This window comes from Scomber japonicus, chromosome 14 (genome assembly GCF_027409825.1).
Source record: "Scomber japonicus isolate fScoJap1 chromosome 14, fScoJap1.pri, whole genome shotgun sequence".
Classification (NCBI taxonomy): domain Eukaryota; kingdom Metazoa; phylum Chordata; class Actinopteri; order Scombriformes; family Scombridae; genus Scomber; species Scomber japonicus.
The window spans coordinates 13,321,993-13,339,273 of record NC_070591.1 but is presented as its reverse complement, the minus strand read 5'-3'; the positions used below and the strand labels follow the sequence as shown (position 1 = coordinate 13,339,273).

General features: G+C 38.7%; 1 protein-coding gene across 2 annotated transcripts in view; it reads right to left on the bottom strand.

Annotated features, from left to right (window-relative positions):
* Positions 1-17,281, bottom strand: part of grid1a (glutamate receptor, ionotropic, delta 1a) — a 236,733-nt gene that overhangs the window by 17,616 nt on the left and 201,836 nt on the right. For both annotated transcript variants that reach the window (XM_053332793.1, XM_053332794.1), the window contains 5 exons: positions 15,547-15,708; positions 14,136-14,255; positions 4,725-4,826; positions 2,649-2,846; positions 1,165-1,495 (listed from right to left, as the gene is read on the bottom strand). In XM_053332793.1, the coding sequence (XP_053188768.1) occupies positions 1,165-1,495; positions 2,649-2,846; positions 4,725-4,826; positions 14,136-14,255; positions 15,547-15,708 (913 nt within the window). The remainder of the gene's footprint in view (positions 1-1,164; positions 1,496-2,648; positions 2,847-4,724; positions 4,827-14,135; positions 14,256-15,546; positions 15,709-17,281) is intronic.

Here is a 17,281-nt window from a genome sequence, read left to right as displayed (position 1 = left end):
TGCACCCTTAGGACAGCTTGGGCAAAAACGGAAGGCCTTGTCAGATGCAAAGCACTCCAGCATCAGTCATTTTTATTGCACATGACTTTGACTGATTTCTTAAGGTCATTGAATGAGAAATGTGTATCTTGAAACCTAACTGGATCTAACCATACTGCAAAAGTTCACTCTGGTGCAGTCTCTTTCATCTTTGAAACAAATTGATTAAACTCTCTAATCATAAGATAAAAGTGTCATTCTCATCCATTCTCCAATTTAGTTTCAGATTATTTCCTACCTCTCCGTGACCTCCATTTAGAACAAAAGAAGGGCAGTCCCCATTCGAAAAATGCAGTGAGAAAAGTCTGTATGTTTGTGGGTGTATAGTCTAATCTGCACTGAACATACAACAAAACCCAGCCAAGTGTTGGCATATCATTATTAAATCATTGGGGGGATACGGTTGCCAAGTTTATGCTCTCTGACAATAGCACAGTATGCATCAGCAGTCAGATCCATATCAAAGTGACCTATGTCATCCCAAGAAAAAAAAAAGAGCAGAAAAAAGAGAGGCAGAGAAAATACATGAAATTCAGCTTCTCTTGAAATATAGTAGGTGTTGGGTTAAAAAAGGCTCATAGGCAGTATGCCAGACTTTGATAGATGCAGTTCAGGCTTTAACATCAGTTGCTGAAGTAGTCATTTATCCAAACTGGATATACCTGGATCTCCACCAGACCTAAAGATGGGATGTTGTCCTTGACAAGGGCACCTTTAGAAAATGCAAGGGTGGGCGTTGCCTTAAACTGACTCACTACTGAATCAGCATTTGCTACGACATCCACATGCATTTTTAATTTATTTGATTTGTTTCCATTTCAATCTTCTATCTTTAATCCCTTTCAAATGTTTTTTTTCCGCTTTAATATTACACTTGTAAATTTGATGGCTGGCACTAGGTGTCCAATAATGTTCCACTGAAGGTCAAAAGCAAGCAGGTTTTCATTCAGTTCACAATGACACACTTTATTGGTTAGCAGCTTTCTGGTTGAAGATATAAGATATATTAAGTAGTATGAGAAATTGACTTGTGTTTGAAATGAAAACCTGCCTAACCTTGGCCCTCAACAGCACATGACAGCTGTCCTTGCATGTAGTCACGGCCAGACTCAAAATATCACCTACCTTGTTGCACAAAAGCACCGTAGACAATCCATATGGCGCTCTGAAGCGAAGTGGAGACAGAAGGCGGTGGATGGCCTCCTGCATTGTTGTGGCAGCGCACTGCTTGGATGCGCCTAAGCAGGAATATCATGATACCCACCACAGGGATGGCTGCGGCAATACATGCCCATACAGCCAAGTCAAATGGTGCCAGCAAAGAGAAAATGTTTATCTTTTCCTCTGACTTGCGCATCAGGATTCCCACTGAATAGTCCAGGTAGCGTTTGCTGAAATCCACCACACTCTCACGCTCTGGTGTGATGGTGATGGCTGATACGGCCAAGTCAGCTTTCTGTGGATGGAGATTCATATGCTCATTAGAAATCAACATAATATGTATAGGACTTTGTATTGTTTCTTTTGTATTTGACCAACATGAAGTGGCATTGCAAGGAAATTTAGTGTGCATATTTTCACTCTCTACAAGAAGCAACCTGTTAGTTTTGATGGCACAAACACTCAATATTAGTTCACATTTTCAACTCCTTACTCAAACAACTTCTCTATGCACCTTCATGTTCTGAGTAGGGAGAAAATCTTTTGATTTTGGTGACACTGATCTTTCATCATTATTAGACCAAACTTTGACTTCCCTTATATAACTACTGTATTCTGTCATCTCCCCAGTACAATGTTGACTTTGAAGATAATAACCAGGAAGATCATTAGGCCTTGTTCTCCTTGCTTTTGTTTGCTCTCTTGTTTATCATGAAATTAAGCCTGCATTATTTTCAGCCCGTATTCTCTTTCCTTTTGTGTAGAAGAATACAGTCATCAGTATAATGTGGTTTGTCTGAGCTAACATAATTCATGTCAGTGTACAAGTATTTTGAACAAAAAGCATCAGTCTCCTACAGTCATTAGATTTAAAGCATGCTGGACCTGGTGGCAGTAATCATATTGGGATTGTTGTGCATGTTCCTTTTGCCATTGTTAAATCACACAACTCCTTATGATAAACAATAGTGTAAAGATTGTAGGTTTACAGCTACAAGAGAGCATGTGACATGACTAAAAACACAAGTTCTCAACAGAAGTTGTAGCTTTTTTTTCTTACAGATATATTAATCTGTTAAGTGATTTTTAAAATTTTTTATTCTGCCGCAGTGTGATGACAAACCCACAAAACTCCACCTCCATGAAAAGGGATTTGAAATCACGCTATCACCACAGCCTTTGTGAAGTTCTCAAACTTTGTCTCTTTTCCTCCAACAAGCAGAAATCAGACCCACTTGAGTCAATCTGGGGTGTCACCCACTGGAGAAAAATGATTTGCAGATAGAGGCTTTTGGCTTGAGCAGTGTTTTCCTGATATTTTCCACTTTACTGCACGTTATCATTGGGCTTCCATTTCAAAACAAGACAATGTGGCCTGACTCCCAGAAAAAGGATTTGGGCTGACATCTGGACATTGATTGACTAAGATAAAAAGAAAACACGCCAACCTTGCCAATGAGTTCTCCAATCATGCCATTCCAGGATCCATTAGGGAGTGCTGAGCCGTACTTCCCGTCTCCGACTTGGTAGATGTCATACTTGAAACCCAGGATCTTGGCCAGGGCATCCAAAACATCAATGGAGAAACCCTTATATCTCTTGGGTTGGCCCAGAATGTTTTCTGCCACCATCACAAAAGGCTCTTCCTGTACAGATGAATATTGTAATTGTGCAATAGGTTAAAGGAAGTTTCAGAGAATACATTGCTGTCATAATGATAATGCTGAGAAATGTGAATGTGTGAGAAGACCAAGATTTATCCTTCTGTTGGGAAAACAGTAGAATATGTGTGTGCTTTATCATACGCTTGTCATTTATCAAAATGCATCATAATCTCCTCGGGGCCAAACCGGCGACTGAGGCGAGGACACATTCAGTCATCTTAAGAACTTTTGGGTGACACCTTTATGAAGAGCTTCTAAGGTGATCTAAGTAAAACTTCATCATAATAAAATAGTTTCCTCAGCAACTGTTGACCTGTGACACATGGCACATCTGCGCCATGGCATCTGCTATGGTTCATCAACGTAGTAATTGCCCTTTTAAAATGTATCGCACCCAGCCATGGTTCTTCTTTATGAGTTGAAAGTGTCAGGGCAGAATTAAATGGGTGAAGGAGGAGTAAAGACAGCTCAAGAAGACAGGGAAACAGGGACAGGGAAGAGAGAGGGAGTGTTAAAGTGTGCAGGGGCAAATGACTTGATTAAGTGACACTGCCAGGAGAGAGCTGAGCAGAACTTATGTGAATAAATACGGTGCAGGTAAATCATGTGTGAAGAAGAAAAAATGAGAGCAGGGGAGAAGAGAGCAATGCAGCGGAGAAGGGAAGACACTTAGGCTGCAAGAAGTGGATAGTTGAGGACACAGTGCTGATTGTAGAGTTGATTTTGATGGTGCTCTGTAGATTCGCAGGGCAAAATGGAGGAAAGGATCTTAAAAATCCTTCCTACAAGAGAGACAACACCTGTGACTGTTAGCAAAAGCAATATTTTATGTTTTCCTATGTTAGTTTTTCATCCATCTGAGAATTTAGGATTTAATCTTGACTGAAGCTTTTGTATATTATTGTAAATTCTTACATAGTGAACAGATGTTTATCTCAACTGAGGTAAGAACCACGTGAAGAGTTGTCTCTCTACCTCCTCATTTCACTGCAAAAACCTAAATAACGTAAAGGTAGCATCAGATTGGATGGAGGTCGCCAGGGAAGTTTCTGGTTAAGTTGCTCTTGGCTTAATAGGATGTCATTTCTAGCAAAGAAACATCTAAATATAAAGTATAAAATGTGTTTTCTGTTGAAAAAGTACAAACAAAGGTAGCAAGTAAGAACCCATCTTTTACTTGAGTGGTTATGTCTACAGTTTGATCTGATGAGTGCACAGCTGATAGGTATGTGGTTTGTTTACATGACATAACAGAAGTGCGTATTTTACAGATTCAGTGTGGACAGAGAGTGTACAATGTTAAGTGATATAGTTGGATGATTGCTTACTGTTAGGATACAGTGTAAATTCATTCATTGTTTTGTTCCAGTGTCTAGTAAGAAGCTTCCCACTGGTCTGCTCTGCTCATTCTGTATTTACATACTCATTTGCTATTGTTTACTTGTAATGCAAACTTAACACTTCCTACATTTGTTTCACGTTTAAACCCATCCAGCTGATTCAGAGGGCATAATCACTTCTCCTCCTTGGAAAGCAAGGTTTTTATTGTGAAACATTTGCGAGGCATGTTAGGTGTCTTTAACGTCTTCATGCCAGAGAAGAATTAAGGCGACGCAAGGTAGAATTAATTAGTGAGTAAACAACATGACTTCCTTTAAAAAGCCTTCACAGTATTATGTTTAAATGTATACTTCACAGAGACACAAACTGCTGTTTAATCAGTGGGCGTAGAAAAAAAAAAAAACAACCTCATAAATGTGTTGATGTATTTGCCTCTACGCTGCAATGTTTGTGTTCTTACTCGATTATTTGCCTACTCAGGTCAAGTGTTAACATATTCAGTGTACTCCCACAACTTACCAGTAATGTTACAATCTTGAGAGTCACTCCCTGCATACCACTCTCTATCCGATTCTCCTTTAGGCTACCATTCAAACCGCGAGTGGAGTCCCAAGATGCCAACTAAGAGGGAGAAAGAAGAATTAGATGGATAAGGAAACAAGATGCATGAGGAAATCATAGTGCAGGTGACTGAAAGGCAAAGGTTACAAACTAAAATAACTAAACGAGGAATTCTAGAGGAAATAAAGTGAGGCAAACAGGGAAATAATTGAAGTGAGCTATAACTAAAGTTATCATTCCGTCTACCATTATGTGATTTAATTTGTTGTGACAAACAACAGTAAGTAGCCAACGTCTACATAAACATATTAGCTGGTTACCAAGACAACAAGCTGCAGCCATTAGCTTGATATCAGGACCCCTCTGTCACTGAATACAGCAGTGTATTTCCACTTATTAAGCAATCTACAGTATAGCTACCATTAATCATACAGATGAAGGTGGTGGTGATGAAGATGATGGTTGAGGGTGAGAGAACTAAATAATTAGAACTTTAAGTAGTACAACATGTGGAAATTGCAGAATGAAAAACAAACATACAGATATAATTACTGGCTTCAGTTTCAGACTCAGGGTCTGATGCTTGAATCTAAACTATCCCTGGTTTTCCACACTGTCAACATTTTGAGTTATGTCTCAAGTTGTGGAAGGGATGTTTGTTAAATTTTTAATCAGTGCTGCTGGCTGGACAAGGATTCTCAAGGATCTGACACATCATTTGGAGGGTCTTTGAGATTTGAGCTGACAGGACAAGAACCGTGGCTCAAGGCCAAACAACAGGCCTTTCTGGTCAAAGCACACCTCAGATCCCAGGGAACACGTGCCGCCTCAGCAGGAGCCTCATCCAGATAGCTTTCCCACAAAGACAGTGTGTACTCCACAGCAATGAGAGAAAAATCATTAAAAGCTGTAATCAGCAAACTTTTCACTTTTTAGCTTTGTGAAATTCAACTCAACTCAATTGAAAGTGTTCAATTTTAGGTGTACTTTCTTTTTGTTCCAGCTTTTCATTTTTTAATCATTGCGGTTTTCTAATTACAAAAAGCATGAAAACAAACAAACAAACAAACAGACAAAACATTTTGCTCAACATTTTGAGTCACTCAATTTAATTTACTTTTCACATCCCTTGATTATTAAATGTTTTCTTTTTGTTGCTTATGCAAAGAACTCATTCTCTGCTTTACTGATGCCACACTGTCACAGCTGGAGTTCAAACTAGGCAACTCTTGACTAGGAGAAACTGCCCTTCTGTTTCACTTGGGCACAATTACATCCTGCTGAATCTTAATAAGCCACTTACATGACTCACTGTCATCAGCTAGTAGCGGTTTATATAAAATGCTGAAAGACTGTTGGCACTCCAGAAGATGGCTCCGGTCATTTCATTCAATATTAAGAGAAAAAAGGTACCAGAGATAAAAAAAACCCCACTATTTTGTATTCTTCTGGTGTTCCCTTTGGCTACCAGTCAAGATTAATGAGAAAAACAAAATGAACAAACATTAATCTCTGTCAGTGACACCATTTACAAAAGCAAACTTGAAATTACAAATGATTATACAACCATGAGAAAACAATAATTACTACAGATGTATCAGGCAGCAACAAATGCTTTCATCTGTGAATGAAGAAGAGGCATGTGAGGCAATGAAAGAAAGGCAGAAAGGCAGAAATATCAGAAGAATATTTCATTATCAGTCAAATCTTTTGTTCATCACAAACCATCTGCAGAGCATGTGATCCTCCAAATACTCAGGCCCAAGAGTTACACTGCAATTGCTATGTATAGCTTCACTGCAAACTGCAAGTGAATCATGTTTATAACCCGCAAGCTTGTGTGGGTGAATATAAACAATTTTCTCCTCATCCTCCATGAGATGCCACTCAGGAAATGTGCCTTCTATCAAAGCACTGTGTTGCAAGTCAACAAAATGAAGATCAGTTGCTCATGAAGCTGTTCATTATAGACTGATTCATTTACATGTCTTTATATACCTAAAAGCTTAACTGTTTCTGCACCTTAACATAGATAATAAGATTGTATAATATGGGATTCAATTGTGATCCATATGTGAGTAATGGATGCAATTCTGTAGGTAAATACTGTACAATGTCACTGTAATCGTTTGTCTACTTGTTTATCTGTGGATGTGAGAGACTGTCCTGTGTGTGTGTGTGTGTGTGTGTGGAGGGGAGGGGAGGGGGGGGGGGATGTCAGTCTGTGTTGCTTGCTTCACAGGGGGCTATTTTCTCCATGAGCAGCTTCGTCCTCAGTGAAAAGCTGTGAACAATCTCTGCTCTGTAAAGTGAACAACACTAAAGAGGAACACTTCTACTTCAGAGCTTTGCACACTAAGACACTGCTGAGATGGTCACAAACAATACATTCAGGAAAGCCACGTCAACTGCATATGAAAGAGTAAAGAGTAACACCTCACTGGACACATTTTGATTCTCGAGAACCAGATTTGAAAATATTATTTGTGGATGATTGCTCTATTCTTAAATGTTCAGAAATTACACAAGTACCTTCCTTTAAGAAATGAGGAAAACATGATTTGAGATTTTCAAGGACATGACAGTGTAACAGGATGCCTTTTTTTACTGAAGAGGATTTATTATATAAAAAAACACATTACGATGCATGAAAGAAAAACTGATTTTTGTTGGTTGATGCCAAATCTCTTAAAAAAAGGCTTTTCTAGCCTTTTTCCTGCACCTTTCTTTGAAGTGTCAACACACTAAGGATTTAAGTTTTAGATAGTCAGTCACCATGAGTCTACCAAAGTGAGATCAAAACATTCCGTTGTTTCCTTCTACATCTGAGTGTACTGTATATGCTTTGTGAACTATCCTGCAGCAATGGAAAATATCGAGCTAATGAATTTTTGCTCTCCACCATTTCAAAAGTAACAGCAATAACAGGACAGCTATTTAGCTAATGATTATGATTCCTAATGACTTTTTAAAAAAAAATTGTAATGGGGATGGGTGGCACAGTAGTGCAGTGGTTAGTATTGTCCCCTCAAAGCAAGAGGTTCTGGGTTCAAACCCACAAAATGGCTTGAGCCTTTTCTGTGTGGGGTTTGTATGTTCTCTGTGGGAGCTCTCCAGGTGCTCTGGCTTCCTCCAACATACCAAAAGGGCACAAAGAGGCACAATGACAGAATACATACAGGACGGATTTTTCCCACCTGTGTTAATATTTTTGGAGTGTAATATTTTTGGTTTTACTAACTAGTATTGACTTGGTCACAAATATTCTCCCATATGTCGTTTTTTCTGGTAAAAAAACTCAATATATTAGTTAACCTCTTCCACTAGAACCTGATCAGATTTAATTTTGCGCATGCAGCTTTCTGCTCATCCAAACCCTCCATTAAGACACGCAAAAACCCTCATTTAAATACTGCTGTCTCCACCTGTTGCACCTGTTTTCATTTACGCAGTTATTCTTAGTAGATCACCTGAAAAACACGCAAACAAACGCGCAATCTATTGCACCATGCACGCAATTTAGTATCCACTATTTGGGATCTTAGTAAATCAGGCCCTATATGTTAGCCCTCTGATTGTCATGGATGTAATGGAGGTGAGTAAATGCCAAAGCATAAGAGCTATGCATTCATAGTGTCACAACACTCTCAATTACAGTGTGTTCTATAGTCTTATACAACACACTGTAATTATGTGTCTTGTACATAATATATATTATTATGTATGTATAAGTCTTATGAAAAGTTCCCTTTCATGGAACCATTTAAATTGCATCGTTATGGACATGGAGCCATAGTTTGAGCTTGTTGCAGCTATTCTGCTTGTCTTTTTCCTCTGCTAGTTCAGTCTGCTAGATGCTTACATATTGACAAGGCCATCATGCTACAGAGTTCCTTATCGACCCACTATTCTTTCTCTGCCTCACCAGTTGAATTGACAAGGCTGTACGTGATTATATGTGCTAGTGTGTTGAATTTAAATTTATTTTTAACTGCCTGCCTCATTTACTGCTTATGGTCTTGTCAGGCGTCTTTGCACATGTCCCTTAATGTGAAATTATTATTAAATGCATTCTATATAATGAATATGCATGTACATGTGTATAGTACATCTATTTGATAATATCAGTTGGTGTGTGCGTGCATGTTTATTTTTCATCTTTCACTTTGCATCCTTTATCCCAGAGGAAAAAGCCCAAATGGAGCCGATGGTGTTATCTCATATCACCAGACACACAGCGAAAAATAAGCTGGCCATTTAAATTAGTCAAGACAAGAGACATCTTATCTGTCCCGATATAGATATATTCAGAGATGAGCTGGGCAGGCACACCGCCAGTCTGTCACTATAACCTCGTACAGCAACATGAGGCAGGATTCACTTTATACTGCCATGCTCGACAACAAGAGTACAAGAATAAGAATCTGAAAAATTGAGACAAATGAAAGAAAAATTGAGAAGAAAAACACATGGAGTTCATTCTTCGATTGATAGAAAACTAACTCAGAAAATGCAATAAGAAATCTGTACCATGAAAGCTCTAAATGATCACATTTCCCTCTGACTTTTTTTCATTATTTACAACTACCATATATAACTATAAAATCTGTATTCCTGGTGAATATACTTGGCAAAGAGTATTTATCAGTAGTTAGATCAGTGCAGAATCCAAGCCGGCAGAGTTATCTTCTTTTTGCACTCTGTTTCAACACACATTGTTATGTTGCGTATAAATGAATGCATGCAAGAGATAGGGAGAGAAATGTCAGCTCACTACATAAAGCATATGCTTCAGAAAGAATACTTCATAGTTCAACAGTGAACATGTGACAGCAAGAAGGACGCAAACTCGCCTGTTATCACAAAAAATGAGAATTAGTAATACTGTTTTTCAACTCATCATATCCACTTATGAAATAAAAATCTTTTTTTTTACTTCACCTCATGAAGTGAGAGCAACAAAGGGCAGGTAATGGAGGTGATGCTGTGCAAGTTGAACTGAATAGCTATAAGGTCAGCAACATTTGTTCTTTGCGGTTTTTTATGATGGATGGGAGCACATGAGAGAGAATACATTATGGGATGTGGAGACATACCATCCTCTTTTCAGCCAATTATTTGACACTCTCAAAGGGGATTTACTTTTGCCAGTGTGGCAGTACAAACAACCACAGCAGTTTAATGCTCAACTGTTAAAGAAGACTATTTTGAGAAAAGGCAGTGCACGAACAGTGACACAGTGTGTACAGTTCTAAGTTACAACATTATAATGTTGCTGTAATTATTCTTCTAAGAAATAACTTGATCAGTCTAATACTGAGTTTTATGCTAATATATTGGATATTGTCAAAGAAGCTTTAGGTAATTTGTTAATCTTATTGATGTGTCTGACACAGTTCACAGTGACTTGTGATGGAATTAAATACAAATCTAATTATCACTTTAGAGATGGGTAATTATCTAATGAGAGCACAGATCCAGCAACAAAGAGTGGAAATGTAATAGTACTACATAATGATGCACAAGTGTAAAATACAATAATGATGGTATTGCTTTCTTGTTTGCTTTTTTGGCTTGTGAAATGCTAGTTACTGGCTCACAACGCCATTCTTCATCTTCCTGTAGATGAAAATCCAAGTACGAGAGGTTTTTCAAAACATAGGCGCAATAAAGTGAGTTTCTAAAAGCTAAAAAACCTCAGTGTGTCGAAGTGTATCATTGGATCAACAGGACCCCTGCCGATCAATTGTTGGCAAGAGAGAAGTCAATGTCATTTCTACTTTATGAGCCAGTAAGAAATTGGGTTGAACTAAGGACAAATACTTATTGAATACTGAATAACTGTAGATCTGTAGAGCCTGCATGCTTGGAGCACATGGAGCTACAATAATCTGAACCCCATTTCCACTACCGAATGCACCAACTATCACCAGTTGGAGGGTGTCAAAGGACAGTGGGACAATTCTGTCTTGCCAAACTGGCAAAAAACGTCAAAATGTGAGCTAACTCTGGTCATGACTGCTCGTTTTGACTAGGTTTTTTTCACTTGGGTTGAATATAGGCTAAGAATCCGTCCCAGTTAGCAGCACATAGGCTAGCTTGAAGCCAGTGTTGGCACCCGATACTGAACTGCTGATTTTGGTATGTTGGTAAGAAGCTGGCAACAATGCATGTCAGATTTCGGCCACTGATTACAAAGCCATTTTGCCATTTTGCCTAGTTGCATGTTACAAAAATCCTAGATCCATTTTGAATTTAAAAGGCCCTATTTTTCTTTTCTGCTGGCTGCTGCAATCAGAATAGAGTGGGCTCCTCAGGAGGGGGGGCTGAGCTAAGACCTCTTGTTGAGAGACAGAGGCTGAACTGAGTGCCAGTATAACATTTTTAAGAATTAACTGTGAATCTTGCAAAGCTACTGTAGTGGAGTCTCAGAATCAAAATATAGAGCTGGAAATGAGCATAATAGGTCCCCATTAAAACATTATACTGATGCTACTGATTGTGATAGCTGCTTGAGCTCCCACAGCAGTAAAAAAAAAAATCTTTAAACTTTTAAACCATTGGCTGTTTTACCACATTCCCTATTTCTAAAGCTAATGTCTCAGCCAGCCATGTCATATATTTCAGCACAGGTTAGGTTACAAATGCCTTCATGTAAGCCTGCTAATAGTACTATACATATTATATTGTGATGAAAAAGGTATTTAGACACCCATAACATTGAATGAGGACAACATAGTGACTGTGCACATCATTGAATAGACATACATTATCATGCTAATTTTTTTTCTATAAAACAGAAAAAATTTCACTAAAATGTGTAAATAAGGCCTGGACACATTTGAGCGATAACTCCTGCATGATGCATTCAAGACACTTGGCTAGGAGGAACAATTACATTCAAATGAATTGACTTTTCTCTATGAAGAGCTTCGTGTAAGCTGGAAGTCATTAGCAATATCTGCTTAGAGACAAGCTGACACATCAATAAGAGCAAACTGGGAAACCAAAACAACAACAACAGCATCGATCACTCTGCAGCAGCACTGAATGGTGGAGAAAACTCACAGTAGCCATCCAGGAAATAGTATTTCAGTCTTCATTACAGTTTCTAACCAGAGAGACGCCTCATCTAAGAGCCATCAGGCTGGGGAGAAAATGGACTGAATGCAGATAAACGATGATGGAAAGGGAGGAAACCAGGGCTGAAAAATTGGGAGAAAGGGTTATGGAAGAAGTGAAGATGTTAGTGGAGAGTAGAGGATGAGAGGATGGGAGCGATGAGATGAGAGGAAAAGGTAAAGGTAAAAGAGAAGAGAAAAGGGACAAAATGAGGATGGCTCTTATGGGAGGGGTGTGGGTCAGGGTGGACCACAACATGCAATCACTGTTACACTTAACTAAAAAAAAAAAAAAACACACAGGAACATGACATTCCATTGCCAAGGAAACCATGTAATTGCGCGGCTTTTCTTGATGGCAGACAGCAGTTTTACACAACACGGTGCAAGGAAAATGCTGAATGTATATATGAGCAACCTATTATTAGGGGAACAGAGGGGAAAGGTACATGAATCTGTATCTGTTTTCTCTCAGTAAATGGTTCTGCCAAGTAGTGGGCAGACACACAGATAGACATGCCAGGTAATGAACAACAGCACTGAATGCATTTGGCATCCTATTATCTGGCCTTGCTGTCCCCTTCTGCCTCTAATGATTTTGAGATACAAGCGCCCACATGTTAGTCTGCTCCCTGGCCTATGTTCTGTGTTTGCTTGGCTGCATGCTCTTAGTATACGAGTTCCAAAACAATGTGTACAATACATGTTTGTGTGTGTCATGCTGTGTATAAATGTGTGACTCTGCTGGTGCATATTAATGTGTCTGAATATTCCTCTTTGTGTGTGTGTATCAACATATGCCACTGCGTGTAGTGTGTCTCTTCCTAGCTAATGCTAATGACCACGTTATGATGAATTGGCTTCATGATTTCAGTTAGGCTGAGTGGTGATTAAATCTTCATTACCGCTTCTGGTCAGTCCTGCTCTACATAGATTGCCAAGAAACTCAATTCCTCTTCATTCTGCAAGAAATCCCTGACTGAATCAGGACATCCAAAGCGACAAACAAATGATGTCTAAGAGAAGAGTGCACAGATAATGCTCTCAGTCTGTCACTTGTGTTCTAAAACACTCAAAACTAAAGACTCTCAAAAAAACTTGCTCAGACATATAGTCATATACGCTTTTTGTTGTTAGTAAAACATGTAAATGTCTGTGCTCATCTAATTGCAACACATAAAACATACTCTGACAGTAGTCAAATAAATAGTATATGATTTTTTTTGTTTTTGCTGCAACTGTTAACAACACAGTCACATTCACCTCCACTATATCAACTCACTTTTAGTTCATGACAGCCAAGATGGTTGGTATGCTGAAATGGAAGATTATAGCTGACTAATCAGGTTAATTTAGGGGCTCCAGTAGAGGGCATCCTCATACTTAAACCTCTCTGACAAATGTTAAGCCCTGGGACTGTGGCTCTCAGGGATCAGAGAACAGCTGGTTCTCTGTCCCACCAGTATGTTAATTGCATACATTTGACATAGCAGAAAAACAAACAAACAAACAAACAAAACAAGAAAAATGGCAGATTGAGAACCAATGGTCTATGAAACCCCAATTCAAACAAGCAAATGGGGAAAAAATAAACCGTTGGAAACCCTCTGTACAGTATTTGTTTCTATTAGGCGCTCTAGGACATTGGTCCATTAACCCCCAGGAATTCTAGTACCAGTGGTACTCGGTTCTGATCCTTAAAGACAGGTGTCCTGCAGATCTTTGTTCTTCCTGTGAGGACATACATGAGCCACATGGGGCATGAGAAAATGATATTGAGATTGTTTCATCGAATTGTTTAATTTCCTCACACAGTAAATAGTCACAACAAGATAATGTCTAGGCTGTTTTTATCTGTGGTTCACAATACCTGCTGTTCACTCAACACCTACAGAATGGACAGTTATGTAAGTCCATCCAAATTTGCATCTCCCTACAAAAAACTTCTATAAAGAAGCTCTGTATTGTGGTCTAATGCATTCATAACTAGGACATGGCAGAATTGCTTAACTTTGTGAAATGAGAAAGGTGGGGTGGCCTGCCGCAGGATACAATATACTAACAAACAAGAAGAAAAATCCACTACTACCGAATCTCTGAGCTAGACATGGATAAAACAGAATTAATTATTTTTATTCAAATTACCATACTATGACACTTGGTCTGAAAGATTAGGGTTAGTGAGTGTCCCATGGCGTTTCCTTCAAAGACAAATAGATAACAAATCTACAAAATATTCTGGACTGACCCGTTTTACATCTTTCCCAAACGTCTCACTGTAGCTGGTTCCAAGAATCTCAAATTGCACATGAGAATTAGAGCCCTCAGCACGGAAGTCCATCAGTCCCGTCAAGCCACTGATCCGACCCTGTAACAACAACAACCAGAAAATAGTAACTTTGCGAGAAGAGGTCAGAACACAAGAGAAGTAGTAGTGATGGTAATGTTTTTATTGTATTTCTGTTTTTCTATTCTGTAGGTATAGACAAAAAACAGCCTTTAGGCATTAACTGGCATACACAAAATACCTTTGCATATTATATATTTTCCATCAGAAATTATCAAAATTAAATGTTGTCATTGATTTAATTGTCTTTTCTGTAACAATTAAGGCATACCTGTTTTCTTTGAGTAGAGATAGTTTAGGAAAAATGTTTAATACAGTGACACTTGGTATGGGGCGGGGTTTCAGCGAACTCGGCGGGCACTCCCACAGCATTTGGGAGCAGAGAAAGAGGCTGAATTTTACACAACTTTGAAGCCTAATTTCACATATTTGGTAATTTTTTTAGTAATTTAAATTTGGCAGGGTGGTTAACAACACACTTTTCTGTGGTATGTCACACATATTTATTCTTACTTTACACAGACTTTAAGTCATTTGACCAGGTTCGTAGTGAGGTTATCCAGGAGAGTCCCAATAACTTGAGACCAATTGTATTTTGTAGGCGCGGTGAAATCAATTTTCATGGAAAACATTTCAATGCATTTTTGAAGTATGTACTATAAAAGGAATCAAATCAGTATAATGCAGTTTACAGTTTGGTTTGAATTACTGCCACTGCTTTGTTGTCTCTTCATGCCCCGCTCTGTCATCTTATGTCACACTCTAGATTAAACCAGTGTTGACACTGCTACAATGAAAAGTTCCATTATCACATTGAAATGGGTGAAATCAAGCCACCTATCAGTATATGTGGCCTTATTTCAATGGGAGAGCCGAGAGGGTTGCATAAGCATGAAGAAATGAAACCCCAGAATCTAACTCAAACCCATAGTGAAGCCACACCTGGAGATCACATTTAATAATCTGCTTCCTTGAACAAATTCTTTAAAACAAATTAATTTGAATCAGATGTGAGTCTCCAGCAGGGATCATAGTAGTTCAATGGACATTTATATGAAGTTATAAATTTATAAGTGTAAACAACATCTTTCTACTTCTCATTGGCTGTCATCCCATAAATCCCTTGTTCATTTTATTTTTTAGTCTACATTGGCACCTGAACAACTCTAGATAGAGTATATGGTTTGTACATAACTAGTTATATAATTCACTATCAGAGGATATTGTTGAAATTATTCATCTTTTCTTACACAACAGCACATATAAGGAATGGTTTCTTTGTTAAACAAGAAAACACACAAATAAATTATACCTTTTGTATGGTGTCCAACATGGACCATCCTCCATTCCATGGCTTGGTGGACTTCCGCATACAGTTGAGGCTAGCCATGCTGTGCCACTTCCTGTCCTCCAGTTTTCTGTAGAAGGCGTTAGCCAGCATCAAAACACTGTCGTACAGGTAGAGGTTGGACACCTGTTTGAGGAAAAGGGCAAACAATGTTTAAATGCATTCTTGTATTTTGTTATTATTATCAGTGCTGCACAACAGATCAGTGTGCAAATCTAAACAATACAAAGAAACCAAATATCGGCTTTTAGGGCTCCTACAAATATCTCACATGATGAACCCTTTTGAAAGAAGCAGTGAAACTAAAGCAGTTGATTCTTAGTCTGGTTGTGTGAGGTTGGATGGTGGAAAAACACATCTCAGTAGGGAATAAAAGCTTGTCTCCTTGCTTGGAAAGACAATGGAAAGCATCAAGACAACTGGTGGAGAGGTTTTTTTCAACAATGTCATGGCTGCCTTATGGTAGGGACACATAGATCCAGTTTCTTTATGTATCACAATAATGCTAAAGAATTACAGTGAAATCAGCAGCAACCTACCTTTAACAATACTTGCAAAATGGAAAGGTAGTGCATCCAAAACACAAATTATTGCTGGTTCTGTCAACTTCCTTCTTTAATGAATTTCAGAGCTGCCATGAACTCAACTGTCTCCCTCCAACTACAGTGCATCCTGTCAGGGAATGTGTCTACTGCCTCATGTCGTGGTGTGAGAGTGGATTTGATGGGTCCTCTGGGTCAAGTCAAGTCAAATCCTTCCAGAGCAGAAGATCCATGGAAGCAATCCTAGCTGCCACTCCAGGCATTCAGTTCATGACAGGTTTAGACTCTCAGCGGTAAGACATCACACAAGTAAAATTCACTTGGCCCAAGGTCATTCAGTGAGGAACCGATGGTAAAGTCCAGGTGAAAGGCAACTTCCTATCTCTGGATTCCCGAGGTTATAAGCAGAGTTAAAGAGTTATGGAAAAGATTAAACAGGAAAGCACTCCGAACTCTTCATTGTTTAACTATTCTAATTAATGCTTAAACTGCCATTACCCGATATTTAACCCTGCTTCATGTGAAATTTAGAGAATTGTGAGTGCACACACCACATGTTTTTGCCATCTGTCCCGAGTATGTATGAAAAGCAATGTGAACATTTCAATGGAGCTACAGGGAACACAACCATTGCACTCCAGATGGATTGAGCACAATAAAAGTCTAAGGAGGTGCAAGATGGCGCTTTCAACTCTCTGTAGAAAGTAATAAGTGGCAGGGTGAGCAAGGTTACTCTGAAGACCCAAAGGAGGGAATGACATTGTGTAAGAGAGATAACAAAGCTGTGACTGTAGTGAAGGGCAGATCTTCTCTATTGACCCTCATTATCATCCAGCATTTACCTTTGTTTGTCTTCATAGTTGACAAATCCATAAAACAAATCATAGATAAAATAATCTGTTTTCGAGCATATACAGCACTTTCCATCATGGAAACCTGTGTTACGCCACTGATATATCTCAGGCTTACCAACACACAATATGGTATTTCTAGGCTTTCTAAAGTGTGGGTATATTCACAGTGTTAAGCAAATTGAAACATTAATGAGAAACAAGCTTTTATTGACTTTAAAACTATATTTTATCTGCTCTGCTACTTATTCCCCAGTCACATTGAGCTCAAGTCATTTATATTCATGGACATCCATGTCCCTTATA